At 38.4% G+C, this 16777-nt stretch overlaps 1 protein-coding gene across 2 annotated transcripts in view; it reads right to left on the bottom strand.

Annotated features, from left to right (window-relative positions):
- The window catches only part of LOC121958382 (zinc finger protein 385B-like), an 82640-nt gene that overhangs the window by 30001 nt on the left and 35862 nt on the right, over positions 1-16777 (bottom strand). Inside the window, exon 1 of one of the 2 annotated variants that reach the window (XM_042507276.1) lies at positions 5247-5318. The exons of the other annotated variant lie outside the window; for it this stretch is intronic. Coding sequence (XP_042363210.1) covers positions 5247-5256 — 10 coding nt within the window. The 5' untranslated portion in view covers positions 5257-5318. Of the gene's footprint in view, positions 1-5246; positions 5319-16777 lie in introns of those variants that run through there. 2 annotated transcript variants of the gene reach the window in all.

Below are 16777 nucleotides of genomic sequence, written 5' to 3'. Positions count from 1 at the left end.
ACAAGTGGACGATCTTCGAGTAAATGATGCAAGGTGAAAATTTACTTTGCTTTCTGTTTCAGCACACCGTAGGGGTTTGTTCACATAGCAATCAATGAGCTGCGGAGCTGTACAGCTGCTACTTTGAGGTCCAGACACACCAAACTGATTAAAAGAACTAGTGCTGATGGGGGCCGACTGTTATGTCTCCTCATGTCGCCTGTGTCTTTGCCAAAAAGTAAAACCTGAACACTCCACAAAGACTACAGCTAACGCTAACTGCGTTGCGTGAGAGGAAATAACTCTCCATCCCAGCAGGTTTCATATGGTTAATTAAGGGGAATAAAGAAATCAAATTTTACTTGAATCATAGAAGGCACACAGCAATGTAATCTGTAATGTATTGAAAGAACCCTTCAGTGTCCTCTCTTTGTGACCAAAAGAGGGTCCCACATGGTCCCCACAGACCCCTGAGATCACCCCGTCACAGTCCTGGTTACCAGATATCTTGCGGCAGCATGAGCTCTTGGCAAATCCAAAAAATAATAAAAATCCATGGCATGTGTCTAAACCATTAAAATGACTTAATGTCGTTGGTCTTGGCATGCAGCTCCATTCCCAGGGCACATTTGGAAAAATTTTGCTCTCATTTTGATGCATGATGTGAGTCACTCTGAGCCTCTACATGTACAAGTTTGATATAACTTTCAAGAAAAAAGTTATTGCATAAATCTTCCATCTTTTGCCAGCTTTTGATGTTTTTAAACTCACAGTCTAAATGCCTATTACAGATTCACATAAAACAGCTCATATACAGGAGGAAGTGCGAGATGTTCATGGCATCATATTAACTGTACAGATCCAAGTCAGGAAATTAAGCAAACATTTACTGGAGATAAACTTGTTTTATTTCTCATTTTACAAACATTATCGATTATAAATGCAAAGAGTAGTAGTAAGTAGTAGTAGTAGTAATCATGCCAATCAAAATGACCTCTTGTACATTATCAAATCGTTTAAGTGTAACAGCAAGGTTAATGTGTGTTGACTTCATGTGCGTAGCCTCTATCAATTATTAACTGATTATTAACTGTGTGTGAATTTGCAAACTTGGCTCCCTACATGATGACAGTTTTTCAGATACTGCTGTGGCACAAATAAATTAAAATGCTCTCACCGACACAAGGCACCGAGTCGAAGTACAGTAGACTAATTAAATTTGTTCTCTATGATAATCTGCACTATCAGTATTGCAATTAAAACTATAGTGCGCCATACTCATTACCCTATGATTAGAATAATGAGTCATTAACGCTGCTAGATGGTGAATTTGAGCCCCATCAGGAAAATTAATGGTCCCATCTAAACTGACTCATAAACTTCTGTCTCATCGAAGATTTTGAAAAACTTTCACATAACACAATAAGAACTTGCTCTCTCTATTTTGCTCCATCCCCAAAGAACACAGATTGATGTCTCACAGCTAACATGACAGGTCATAGTATCACACTTGCAAATATTGTAGATTCCCAATAAAGTGTTATGCACTGACAGGTTTTTGTTTTTGTTTTTTTTTACTATATAAGGAAGTTTTACCCTGCTCTAATTGCTAGTGTTTTACCTTGCCACACTGACAATTGACATTATGCATAACTTGAGGTAATATCGAATAAGAAGATCACTTCAACAGCCTCATGCTTTGCTGCAGTAGGTTACTTCAAGCTTATGAGACAACTCACATTTGCTGCAAATTTACAGACGTACTGCGGTGTTTTAACCTTTGACATATATGACATATAGTAAAAAATTTGTGTGTGTGTGTGTGTGTGTGTGTGTGTGTGTGTGTGTGTCTGTGTAGGTGGTAGAATGCATTGCAGAGTTTTATTATGAAAATGCAAAGTAGGATTTTAGTCAAGTGTAGACTTTAGTGCCTTTAAATGGAAATTGAAGGGTTAGATGTCACAACTCAAGCAAGCCTGTGTTCCTCTGAATAATATATTCATCTGAATCACAACCCATTTCCTGTGTTTCTTTTTTTTTTAAATAAATATGTTGACATTTTCCAGCATTTGTTAGCTGACAGTAGAGGGCAACAGAAAAGATGTAGGAGGGGGAACAGGGGATGATGACTCAACTCAAAACTAAAAGAGATAATGTGCCCCAAAGCACTGGAATAAATTATTCTACATAGTCATAACAAATTAATTTTCTAACTTAAATCCTGGTTAAAAAAAATAAATAAATACATTAAACTTGGGGTTTTCATTATTTTAACCCGTTTTATTGTACTGTCCTGTTTATTTTATTGTGTCTTATGTTTAAAAAATGGCTTACCTTATTTCTATAGTGTTATAAAGCAATTTCAAATTGTGCGTTTTTGAAAAGAGGTATATATACACGAGAAGACTTTGAAAGGACTTTTGAGAGAGCAGGCATCTGCAAAGACTGGAATCATGCAGGGTTGCTATTTTCAAGACTACAACTAGATTCTTTTTGAGATTATTTCCCATCCTGCTCATGGCAGAAAATATTACGCCAAACTCCTTCTAAGAAATAGGACACATTAACAATTCCTTTCATGACTGCAAAAACACATAATTCAAGAAATACGCGATAAAAGACGTCACATCGAAAATATTATTGTCAATTCAGTGGTCAATATATATTTACATAAAGATGAGTTGTATTTACGTACAAACTTAGCATTTTGGATTTTGATACATTAACCTGCCACCAGCCTACGTTGTTTAGCGGCGTTATTTTACAGGGTCGCAAGCGTCAGATTGAGAGGCAAACCGTTTCAAAAATCAACATTTTTCACTAAAATAAGTGCTGATTGCTGGATCAGATACACACTGAATTAAACATGAACAACTCCACCAGTTTAGACAACCAAGACTTGTTCATGTACTTGAGCCTCCCAACCATGTTTACTGTCTACTTGGTCTGCTGCCTAAAACTCATGATTTTATTCCAACAATGGGAATTTGTATGCAACAGTGAAATTGCTAGAAAAAGAATTTTTGCATATAGCCGGCATTAGGCATCTTACACCACTGAATGCAGTTAATATCCAGATGTGGTGCAGTTGAGCAACCATGGACACGTCATTACCAAAAGCAGTCACTGTGTCATCTTGTAGAAGACTGTGATTTGCATCACTGACTGTACGTCATGTGGTATTATACAAGGAAACAGAGCTCTAAATGTGCACTATTGTGATCCCGGTGTGCTATATTATAAAGGTATTATCCAGTACATTCAGGCAAAGCGCTGCAACTGCTGCTGTTGTTACTCCTCCAGTTTTTGCTGCGCTACATTTCATTTTATGTTTACGACTGCTCAACAAAAGAGCGGAATATAGAAAGATATAAATCTCAAAGCTGAGAAATATGTTCTTTTTTTGAGGATTTTTACACATCATTACATCTCTTGCATGTTCTACTGAACTGACAATGAGATTTATATACATAAGCTGTCACTGCGGCTTCAAAACGTGGCTCTTGGCAAGGGGGTGGAGGGTTGAGGACAGCTGCAGCATGGCCACCAGGCAAAACTCTACAGTTATCTCCTCCCCAACTGTTTCCCCTTGATCTCTCTAATCTGCCATTTAAAGAAGACAGCATCCAGAGCTGCCACACAGACACTTAGTATTTCTTTCTAGGCACAGACGACACTGTGTGCATGTGTCCCTAAGTGTCCCTAAGACACTGAAGTATATCACAAAATACAAATGTTTACATGTGATTTAAACCTGTGCTTTACATTGCCTCAATGAGATCAAACCACTGATCATTCTTTGTCATCCTATGCCTGTAAGACTATAACAATTGTTGCCTTAGTGTTCATCCAACATTTAAAACATAAGCAGATATTTAGGGCTGCAGCTAACAATTACTTTCATTACTGATTTTTTGGGCACTGTGACATGTTTTAATTCCATGTTTTTTTCTAAGCAAAAGTCTAAAACGCAAAAAATAATCAATTTAAAGGGGCAGTTCAACCCAAAAATCAAAAATATATGTTTGCTTCTTACCTGTAGTGCTATTTATCAATCTAGATTTGTTGTTTTTTCTATTTTCTTTCAACTGAACTACACCCACCAACTGTATCACTGCGCAGAGGGAAGCGTGCATCTACCGCTAGCTCACCTTGCACCACTGAGCTAGCTAATGTTACAGATAGCTAGGTAGAAAGAAAATAGTTCCTGCATGACACTGCTCACAACAAGGTCTGTGGATTATCCTGAGTAACCGGGTCGTGGTTAAAGAGACATTGCTGTTACATTTTTTGAATGGTTTTGTTTTGGGGGGGGTGCTTTGGGGGCCATCTAGTTCCATTATATTGGAGAGAAGGCAAACATCTCTACAGCTGATCTCCAACAGCTCGCACCAAAACAGTCTAGATTGATAAAAAAGCACTACAAATAGGAAGGAAAATGTATATTTTTGATTGTGGGTGAACTATCCCTTTAAAGAGAAATAAAACACAAAATTCTTGCATTCACCAAGCTCCTATAATTTTGCCATTTTTGCTTAGAAGTAAAATGATTAGTAGATTATCAAAATAGATGGTCATTACTCATTTCAACTGTATAGTCACACTGAATTGCATCCATTTATCTAGAGGTCACACTATGCACTTGAGACTGGTTAACTGTCTACATGTACTGCTGTACTAATGCGTGCCAGTAAAATGAAAGAGTTGGAAAAACTAAAGTGGTTATAAATTTTAAAACCTAAATGCAATCAGCATTTTCCTCCCTTAGCTGCAAAAAAAAACATAAACATAAATGAATAAAAATCCCCACACTGCCTTTATCTTTAACAGGCTTCAATTATGCGAGCTAATCTGGGCATATTTCCCTCGGGAAGCAAAGACATAATTGCCAGCAATCTGCGCAGTGATATCAGCGCTGTTCTTGTGTGGCTTTAAAATGACTTGACACATCTGGGAGCGACGGTGTTGTATTGGTCTGAACTCCACACTTGGCTTCATCAAAAGGGGTCAATTAGAAAAACAAACAGGCGAGGGACTCATTTTAGATGCAGAGGAACTGAAGGAGGGCAGATGGTAGGCAGGAGACTGAGCCTGCCCTTGAGCAATGATGTGAAGTCATTGTTGTTTGACAGGGGAGAACTTACATGCATTTAGGTAGATGGATTCCACAAAAACAACACATCTCAAGACAAATAAAACCTAAGCTACTTGTGAGGCATTCCCATAAATAAGTGACACATAGTGTAAGAGTAAACAAATGGTCTTACCAAACAGCATCTCCACGTGTTTTGTGATTTCTCTGCTTGCTTCTCTGACTCAGGCGTCTCCTGCCAGTTTATCTCCCATCAGAGAAGTTCAACAAAAACCAACAAAGTGCCTCCTCGCTGATAACCTTCTCCGTGTCTATCTTTCCTCCACTTTGGCTCTCTAACTGAAATCCTTTCTCAGTCAGCGACACATCTTGGCTGTGATCCAAACTGCCGCAGCTCAAGAACGATACATATGTGCCTCAATTAAAAGCCCCTTGCTCTGCTGATCACGCTGCCCTTTATGAGGCGGGGGAGAGAAACAGCGAGGCGGACTGAGAGGCAGCGGAGAGGGAAGAGGAAGCTGAGAGTGTGATAGTCTGAGGAGCAAGTGTGTATTCTTGTGTGTGCATGAGTATGTAAGAGAGCGCGAGTGAGTGAGGAAGAGAGCGAGAGAGCTGGCAGAGGACTGGCTATCAACAACATGAACATCCCACCTCTCTCCCCCTTCTTTTTCTTATTCCCAGCACCATTTTCTATTCAGAGTTCACACCTGCCTGCTCCCTTAAGGACATTCAGATGTAATTTCCTTCCTTTTCCTTTACTTCACCACAATAGGCATCATTTATTTGCTCAAAATGCAGCTGTGCTACATTGTTCCCCCAAATTATCAGCATCATGGCCACAAAGAGGAAACATTTAAAATAGCGCTTTCAGCCAATTATATTTTAATATAATAGTTATAATAATATTTATATTTTAAATCCTGATTAATAGCTGAAAATGAATAGTGCTGTAGTGAAAGACTGCTCTCGAGACCACTTTTAGGGGGACTTTTCTTCTCGGAATCCAATGCATGTTGACTCTGTCTTGTCTCGATCTCAGACATAGTGGACCGGTCGAGACCACAACAGATGTATTTGTTGGCATAATTACTGTGACTGGATGATGACGTAAGTCATTTGTAGTTTGCTGTTTTTGTCACAGATAACAGCTGCCACCTTTCCCCGCCACACTTCACTCATGTGGGAGCAGATCCATGAAGACGACACCAAGAGAAGCAGTTGTTTAGAAGCAAAGCCAATTAATCTGTAATCGAGTTTGGCTGGCTTAACCACAGAGAAAATAAAACAAAAGGAAACACTCTACACAGTGCAAGTACTGCAAGGCAGCGCTTACAGCAACGTCAAACTTCTATCTATTCTTTGGGCTTTTTGTTTTGTCCTGTCTTAGACAGGACAGATTCAGTGTGAAAGGGGGAAAAACAGGGGATGACATTCAAAGCCACAGCAGCTGCCACAAGGACACAGTCCCTTTACATGGGGTGCCCGCTCTACTAGGTGAGCTAGTGGGCACCCTACCAGGCTGTCTTTATTGAGAATTAAATGACAATATTGTTGACTGATGTTGACTCATCTGCAGTCAGCTGTCACCTATTTAGTTAACTTCTTTGATTTAGTTTCATCCACCAGCCTGTGGCGATTCATGCATTCCAAAATAGGGCTTTGCCTGACATCAGTCTGATTAGTTGCATCTGTATGCTCAGCTTGTAGATGGTAGCAATTTCAAGACTGTTTAGGGACCCCAATATGTAGAAATATTCAAATAAAATAGGAGAAAATAAGACATTTATGCATGCAAAAATCTGCATGGTTTTTGCCCAAAACTTAATGGGACTAGCGTAAAGTGGGAGACTTCTAGTTTCACATGTTACCAGTATCATCACTCTACCTGTAAAACTCAGCCCGATACAGCCTCTTAAAGACATGAATGTCTGCTGGGATTGCCTGCGACTAAAAAAAATTAACCCATTATGGAAGAATTGGAATCACATCGTGCCAAAATGTGTAAGCCTTCATTTAAAAGCTGTCAATCCACATTTATACAATTCACCATATATGTTTACATCACATGCCGTTCTCCAAGGATTGTGATGGATGATTGCAAGGTCTTTTTTGATCAGAGCATTATTTCCACAAGCCTATTTACCTTTCCAATAGGCTGAGTGTGCAGAGGTTTCAATCGAAACATCAGTCACTCATGCAGCACAAAGTAATTATTTTTTCCACCACAAGTTCAGTGTGACTGATATAATCACTATCATAATTAAAAAGCAGCTTGACTAAACAGCAGAGAAATATTTAAATTAAGTGTGTTCCATGATTTTCCTACATATGCCTCAGTTTTGTTGTTTTGAAGCTTAACCCTCTCATATCTTTGAGTAAGGTCGAAAACTTCTATGTTATATAACAACTCTTAAATTTCTCTTATATGGGCTATAAACAGCTTTTTGCGTTATCAGGTTGCTCACGATTTGTTCTCAACTTAGGTCATCAAATAAAAAAGAGCACTGCCTTATTACCAGACCATTAGCAGTGCTCTGTAGGCTATGGGGCTGATCACACCGAGACGCACTGCACCAGCCGTGACTGCTCCAAAAAAGCCTCGGAAGCGCATCTAGAAAAACAGCTGGGAGTGCCTGTAGAGCTGGACTGCGTGCATGTGGCCCAATGTGACATTGACAAGCAGTCTGACTCTACGGAGCCCCTCTGGTGACATTTTACTATCTTGTGGCCACGCCTTATTATACTGTGGCCACTCATCATTTTTTTTTTTTTTTAAATCAGTGCTACCAGAGGAGATCCATACATGTCTGTGCCTTGAGCTGGAAAGCTGAAAATATTATAATAACTTTTATGCAGGCCTAAAAACTACTAGAATAACACGTGCAGCAGCAAGAGAGGGGCACCCAACAGCCGCAACCTACCATAGGGAAACAATGGTGTTGCTGGCGACGCTTCGCTGGCGACGCTTTGCTGTCAACGCACCTAGGTGTGATCGGTCCTTAATGTTAGCAGCCTATACTGACATAAAAGGAGCTGTAACATATGCAGAAACTTCAGTGCTGGACTTGAGCCAAATTGGGAATCATATACATATACATTATACAGGGGAAATGCAACACACTCATACATGTTTTACCCCTCTGTCCCAACAAGAATTTAAAAACCTTACTCCTACAGACATATGCATGCAAAGTGGTGGAGTTAGAGCTAATTGTTGGGGGAAAGGGGTTTGGACATAAACATAAATGACTTTGAATTTCATGTGGGCTATCTGACAAATATAATGTAATACCTAAAGTTACCGCATCGAGGTTGTATGCCTCTTTAAACCTGTAAAGTTACACTTACAGTTTACATCCATGTCTGTGAAAACATCGAGGCTTTACACACATTCTCAACACAGAAGATCTATACAATCACAGTTTCAAGGTGAACACCCACGATTAGTGTCACCAGTTCAACATCAGAGGAAATGTCTCCCCTTCTGTTTCAGAGTTATGATGTTCCTTAATGGCCAGAAAAATGTTGGTTTTTTTTTTTGTCACACATTATGATGTCACAGTTAAACTGACCTTTGACCTTTTGGATATAAAATGTAATCATGATTATATCCATATCCAATTTTTTATTCAATTTTGTTACAATTAGTCAATGAAAAATGGAAATATGGTAAAAAACAAAACATTATTGAGTCCAAGTGGATTAATGCACAGTGCATGCATTAGTAGGTAATGGTTTTAAATATTGTTGTCTTTGACAGCCTTTATCAGTGAATGTGGTTTAGTATGCTGCGCATTTAGTTAAAAGGTGTGTGTTTACATTTTCTAAGACAGACAGGCTTCATTGTTGACAGTGAGGGAGAACAGATGCACCATTGTAGGTCTCATCACTCTACAGACACCACAAATTCAAAATCCTGGAAGAATAAGTTACGTATTAAAACAAGAATATTATCTATTTACTATTTATATCATATGAAAAGCATTTGGCAAAGAGCAAGGTGAAAAAAAACGCATAGAACTAAGTATTAGGAGAATAATGTATAATTTTATGGATGCCTTATCAAAAAGTTTTCAAATGTCTTCCTGCCGTAGAGGGTTAGGTTAGGTTATCACTCTGTAACCAGTTACATAAATCATGGAAGCTTAGCATATTGATAGTGCAGCTCTTTCCCCACTCAACGCTAATTTAAACTATTTGAGATCAAGCAACCGACAGCGTTCAGCTCAAGGAGAGTGTTTATTTTAATGAGCAGGTGGGAGAGATTATTGTTCACCTAATAGCTCGCTCATTTTCCTGACTAATCTGTGGATGATTACTGTATTGACACACTGCAGAGACGAGTTTGATTCCTAGCTCTGTTTTTCCTTTTTTGTCTGATATTTACCTTAAATGGCTTTTTGAGTTGCAATGCATTAAGCACAGCAATGGTCTTGGCATTATCAGCAGAAATTAAGCAACTATATTCTTTCAAGTAATATAATTCTTATATTATACTGCATTACACTTACTAATTACCATATTTAGAAAATAAATACTGTACTTTTACAACATAAAATCAGTTTTACAGCTATTCCAACTAATTAAATGTTATTTTGCTGATTAAGATTGCTGGTTAAAGTGCTGACTAGGAATGTCAAGGATTAACCGTCAATCAGTTACACGTTATTACTATGCACTATTAGCTCTCTTGGCATCCTTAGCAGTGTCAGCACAGCTAGTAATGCTGAAATTGTACTGCTAAAAGGGTTTTTTAGCTCAAAATAAAGCTGCTTACCCAACGGGGCCACCTAGCAACAGAGGGTGGCTACTGTGTTTCCACAGCAACGCTGGCCAACAGGTGGCTGTCATTAAAGCCAACAGAAGCTAAAATAAAAGGCAAGCCATTTACCTCACAAAACATAAAAAAATTTCGTCACCTCTAAATGGATAGTGCTTTGAAATGATACGCTAAAATTCACTGAAAAAAAAGAAAAGTTATCTTGTTTTATTAACCCATGTGGTGGGCCACATAAAGTAAATTTTGAAAGACAAACCATGGGCCAGACTTTTGACATGCCTGATTTAAAGCCTAACATTAGCTAACTTAGCACGCTAACGTCTGCAACGGCCTAAACGCACTCTATACATAATCAGGAAAAAGTAAAGGCCTTTACTTATGAAATCTGAGTATTTCTATTAACCTCTTATGACTCTCAGATTAAGTGGCTATTTCCATAATGGACATTGTTCTTAAATATTAGAAGTACCGTAAGATTCACTGCTTTGTGCATTAAGTTGCTGAAGAGTTTCAGTGCATCTGAAAACTTGACTCATTCCAGAGGGCTTTTATAGAGGCGTGTACACACCACTGGGGAGGGCAGGCCTTCAGTGCATTGTTATTCATTCCACAGTCACTATAATCACTTCAAATAAACACAATTATTTCGCACAGTCTCTGCCCTGAAACCCTGGCCTCAAATGTCATACACAAGCGCTGTCAACACACACAGACATGCACAAATACAGACACACACACAGATACAGACACACACATGCACGCTGCTTGTGTCTGCCCTGTGTGCTCCTTGCTGGCTCCTTGTCCACTTGAATAAGTGTGGTGTGGAAACACAACACTGACAAGGCCTGACAGTTATACACTTGATTTCAGGCTGCTGCATTCAAATGAAAGTGCAGGGAGAACGCCTCGAGCATAACAGTTGTGTGTCGGCTACACGCAACATGCTTTCATCTAGCTGAGGACCTACTAAACACTGGCTATACATACTGCTATATATTTATATGGACTCTGTAGGCTTGATGACTGGAAAAACCTTAGTGACTTGGTAAAGGGACACAGAGACAGAAATTACTTATAGTACAAAGCCTCTTCAGTCTCACTTAATTAATCCTGCAAAAATATTTCTCACAATATCTTAGCTCATTGCATATACATAGTATAGCTTTTATAATAACTGTTCTTCCTTAACAGATGTAAGAAAAGTAGATAAATACTGATGTGTACTTATTTTATGTTGCAAAAATCTTATTGGGTAGACCTATTCAAAAATTGGGGTTTGCACAGAAAGGGGCAAGTCAAATTCAAGGACTCTGAAGTACTATTAGAAGCACTTATTTTTATTTTCAAGTATGAAATTGTTGTATCCATGACCATCTGTTGCAAAAGAATTGTGCAAATCTGTATATGGAGCAAACATGCTACCAGGGCCTAAAATTAACTTATTATTAATTAACTGGTTATTAATATTGTTTAGGCATGTGACTGGCAAAAGGACAAAAAGCAGGAAAATCTACAGAGCTCAGAGCATTATACTAATGACTGTCACTGCTCTGGTGTGAGTGTTTTTCAGGTTAACGAAACATCCTGGTGCTGACTATTTGCTGGTGTTTACCAAACCATTAGTGCTTTGGGCTCATACCACTCATACGGCATTGGAAAATGATTGCAATCCCAGGTGTTCTTGGCTTCCTCACTTAAGACATTTGACATGTCGTAAAATGATGTATCTCTTTGTTCTTCTCTTAGTTATATTCAAATGCTTTTTCAGGGATCATGTTAAAAAATGTCTTATTTTTAAGGTATGTTTCAAGGTATCCAGTACTTTAATTTAAAGGGGCTTTACAGCTGAAAACAAAGGTACTTACTCACAGGGCTACCTAGGGGCCACCATGTTTTCCTGGTGAAACTGTCTCGCCACCTGGATGGCTGATATTCAAAATGCGGATATATAACAACTGGTTTGGCTAATAACCAATACTGCTAGATATACACTTTTTCCCACATAATTTTAGTGATCAAATCTCTTCTGTAGTGGAACTAACATATTATGCTATTCAGTGTTTAAAATAAGAAAAACTTAAGAGTTGATATGTTGTACACTCACTTTGTCAATTAGAATAAAATGATAAATTTGTGATATTGGCAGAAATCAGCATGCTGGCTGATTCCGATATTACATTTTAAACTTAATATCTACTGATACAGATGTCATGCTGCTATTAGCATGCATACCTTTCACAAACACATCCCAAATGCACTGCCATCTAGAATACCAAAAAGGAGTCATTTACTTGGGGTTTTCTGGGGTCTAAAATCCAGCCAAAGCTCCTTGGGTGATTTCTGAGACCTCACTGACCTGCAGATGAGACAACCATTGGAAATACTGCAAAACAGGTGTCTGCTTCAACACTACCAGTTCCTCAGAGTTTTGGTGCCATATCTGCCAACCACTGAGCCAAAGAAAAAAAAATATTGGAAATGGTGAGGGAGCCAACATCACCCCCGTTATTCCACCTCTCTGTCTCCAGCTCCGCTCCTTCCTTCAGGCCTCCAGACTGTGCAGAATGGCCGTCGATGACAGATCAAGTGACATCTTAAAAATGGCTGCTTTTGCTAAGCAGCCTCTGCAGTATGAAATGAGGCCAAGCAGCACAAAAACTCCAGCAGATAAATGTCCTATTTCATAGCTCACAGTGTTTTTCAGCATGCGTGTGCGTGTCTGTGTGTGCATATTTGCCTGCAGACATGTCGCCTTTATGGTCATTTTGTGATGCATTTACTGTATTTTGGTATACAGGTGAAGAAACAATTTAACCTTCAGAAAAGCAATAGGCTGAGTCAATCTGCAGCAGAGCTCAATCTGAGAAATTTAGAGATTTTCCATTAGTGAGGGGAAGTTTTGTTCCAGAAAGAAGATAAGCTTCATTTTATCTTTCAGTGGAAAGATTGTTACAAAGGATTGTTATAACAGGAAATGATGTAGGTCACCTCTCCGAGCAGCATTATTTTGAAGGTTTTTAAGGTTGAATTTAGGGTGTGTATTTGAACAATGTTAATTTAGAAGACCAAATCAAACCAGACATGGGAATCCAAGTACAGTCACAATACTTTGAAACTTGGATTTTCAGCCAGAGGTGTAGTGGTGCATATACAGCATATACATCCCTACAAATAGCTAAAGATACATATCAGTGCACGTCTTGCAGAGTAAGCCTGCAGGCAATGATGTTACGGTCTTGTTCGTGTAATTTGTGGTGTTATCTCTGCACAAGAAACTTTTGCTCCCCATCTTTATCTTTAAAGGCTATACCTCCTTCAAGGCAACATAAATATGCGTGCAAAAGCAGCAAGCATAGAGAGGAGCAGTCTTCATGACAGTGTTTTAAAATATGTTAGCATGACATTCAGGTTGGCCATTTCATGGATCTTGCAGGAAAATGCAGAAATTAAGGGCAAATTTTTGTGTTCTCAATTTCTGTAGATGTATTAAAAACAATCACTGTACAGGACTCCTCAGAAAAACCAGCTGCCTTTGACTTATTTCTTCAAGAACCCTCCCTTAACTTTAAAAGGCATTTCTATTATTCATTACTACATAAAGTCATCATTAAAGCTGGGCACACACTGTAAGTGTTGAGCCCATTTATGAAATCTTGTTCTTTAATTCCAATTCCCACAGTATGAGTAAGTCAGAGATGCATAGCCAAAGCTCATGATGTAAGTTCTAAAATTGTGCTATCTGATGGTCGAGCCACGACCTGAGTGCTCACTTGCTTGTGGATGTGCATTTCCCAATAATGTAGAGACAGGGGTTTCAAAAATGGCTTAAATGTCCATTTCTGCAAAAACAGGTCAGTACAAGTTTGGATGCCCTACATATACATATATATATTTGTTTGAAAGTTGCTCTGTCCTTCATTACTTCATTATATATATGAAGGACGAAGCGACTTTAAAACAGTTCAGTTAGTTCAGTGAATAAAGATTTATTTTATATTAAAGATTTATTTTTTTCGTGGCATAAAAGGGGGAATAAATCACAATAAAAAAAAAAACAAACACTGGTATCGGTGTCTGCCATTGGCCAAATTGTTATTTTAAACAGTATCGGCTCAGAATTTCACAACTGGTTTATCCCTGTTTTCTATGCATGACACAAACACACATTATAGTAATAAATTTGAAAAACACTGAATAAAATACTGAACTGAGACATCTCCACAGCAGTCCAGAAGCTTTGTGCAGAGTGTAGGAAGTGGAAGCTGCTTTGGTCCGTTCCCTTTTCAAAAGGCCCCCAGTGAGAAGCACCCTATTAAAATCTCTTTTCATTTGAGCAATCACTTCATGCGGCTAAATAAAGGGAATGCTAGTTCAGCTGTGGGGAGGGACTGGGTATTATTAGGATGGTTTCATCGCAGCACAGACTGAATTATACTAACAGTCACCTTAATTGACTTGACTCGTCCTCCTTTATCTCTCTACTTTGAAACAGGCAATAGAGAGAATGGCTTGTAAGACATTGTATCAAACCTGGCATTTGTGTGTAGGAATCTTCGTTTCTGTTTGCAAAGGTTTAACAGAGCTTGGCTGCCGTTTTCTGCCTGAAAACTGTTGCTGAATTCAGGATGACTCATGATGTTTTTTTCAAAATGATGTATCATTTACCATAGTAAGGGATGCTTAGTGCTCCATATGAAAAGAAATCCTAAAGTTAACTCAAAGGTGGTTTATGTTGGTTAAGTTGTTAATAGGTTCACTGATAACAGAAGTTATCAACAAAATTCACCCAAGATTAGTGTTATGGCATTAAGTAATGGCCAGAAAACAGTGAAGTTGACCTTTGGATATAAAATGTCATAACTTCATCACGGCATCTTTTGTGTTAAATTTTGTCATAAATAACACAACATTTTTTTGAATTTTGGCCAAAAACATGTTTTGTGAGGTCACAGTGACCTTGACCTTTGACCACCAAAATCTAATTGGTTAATTCTTGAGTCCAAGTGGACGTTTTTGCAAAATTTGAGTAAACTCCCTCAGGGCATTCTTGAGACATTTAGAAGGGCAACCCAAAACACATAATGCCACCAGCCTAGGTGGCATAAAAAAAGATATTTACAAAAGGCAAAGACACTAAAATGATTCATAAATTGATGGCTTACTCAATCAAATAAAAACTAAATACTTGATTGATCATTTTTTAAGCAGTGATGACAAACACTCTCAGAAGTTTGAGAGTCAGCTTCTGAAAAAAGATTTCTTGCTTTGCTCTACCTTGTGATAAACTGAACATCTTTGAGTGTTGGTCAGTTGGTCAGACATAACAAAATGTTTAAAGATGTCAACTTGGAACCCGAGGAACCTATGATGGACATTTTTCATTATTTTCTGATATTTCACGAACCAAACTATATCACTTACTCGAGCTGAAAATTGTTAGATTATCAATTTTGAAAAAAACATAAATTGCAGGTTTAAATATAAAAAGGGAGCACAGGACAGTGCCAAGAAATCAGGCAGTTTTTACAGGCTTTTTTCAGTCTTCACATGTATTTTTAGGGGTTGTTGTTTAAATGTGGTATTGTGAATTTCACAACAACCTAACAAAAGGGGTCAAACACTAGAGGGTCCATTAACCGGTTCATGCCAGGTGTGAAATCAATCTGTGGCCCTATACCCTGAGGGACAGACACAAGCCGCCCATGAGCGAGTCTCATCTTAACTATCAGTTATTGGATGAGATAGCATGGTTGCCTGCAGCAGGTCGGGTATTTAAACTCTGTCAGCGCTGACGCTGTTGATGCTGCAACATGTACACACTATGAAAAGCATGCAGTCCTAAAATCTGAGAAATGTCCTAAAATCTGAGAAATGTCCTAAAATCCTAGAAATGTCCTGAAATCATAGAAAGATCCTGAAATACTAGAAGCATCCTAAAATCCAAGAAACATTAAAAAATAATAGAAATATCCTAAAATCCTAGAAATGTCCTAAATTCCTAGAAATGTCCTAAAATTCTCTAAATGTACTAAATTACCATCGAAATATCCTAAAATCCTAGAAACATCCAAAAATTCTTGAAATGTCTTAAAATTCTAGAAATGTCCTAAAATACTAGAAACATCCTAAAATCCTTGAAATGTCCTAAAATTCTAGATAAGTCCTAAAATCCTAGAAACATGTATTGGGCTGCTGAAATTGGCCCCCGGCCTCCTGACAATTTGCAAAAGTGGCCCGCAAACAATCCAAGTTGGAAATCCCTGTGTTCATTGTAGTAGAGAAGTATTTCCTGTACAATTTTCACCTTGTTTTTAGAGTAATGTGTTCGTAAGGGCGGCATTTTATCTGACAGAACAAATCGCTCCTTGGCAGCAAACTGGAGCAGAATGGGGGTCACTTTCACACTTTCTCAGACTGTTGTGGTACTTTAAGACACTCATATGGTTCTCTAGATAATAAATCTCTTCAGTCAAATAAATATGCCAACGCAGTCTAAATGGCGGGCGACAGCTATCCACTATCAGACATAAGCTGTGACCCAGTTCCATAAATCTGAGTAGGTTTTGAGTACATACTGCATTTACTGTACAAGGGGAAAGTGACAAAATAAAGTTGAAACAGTACTCAGAGTTGATATAAAAACTTAAATATATTGAGATCTGATCACCATGAGAGCCAAAACGAGATGACGAGAACAGATTTTTAAACCAGGTGTAAAGGCAAAGGCCTGTGGATCGGATCTCCAGATAATGTTGTCAAGTACAGATCACATGTCATACCAGGTGTAAATGGGGCCGGTGAGTCAGCATGCTAACTATCATTGATTTGATCATTTAAAATACTGCAAAGTCAAAAATACAATAGCTACATACAACCAAAAAATGGGGACCACGCACACACACACACACACACACACACACACACAC

Source organism: Plectropomus leopardus, chromosome 19 (genome assembly GCF_008729295.1).
Source record: "Plectropomus leopardus isolate mb chromosome 19, YSFRI_Pleo_2.0, whole genome shotgun sequence".
Classification (NCBI taxonomy): Eukaryota; Metazoa; Chordata; class Actinopteri; order Perciformes; family Serranidae; genus Plectropomus; species Plectropomus leopardus.
This window is presented reverse-complemented; position numbering and strand designations above follow the sequence as displayed.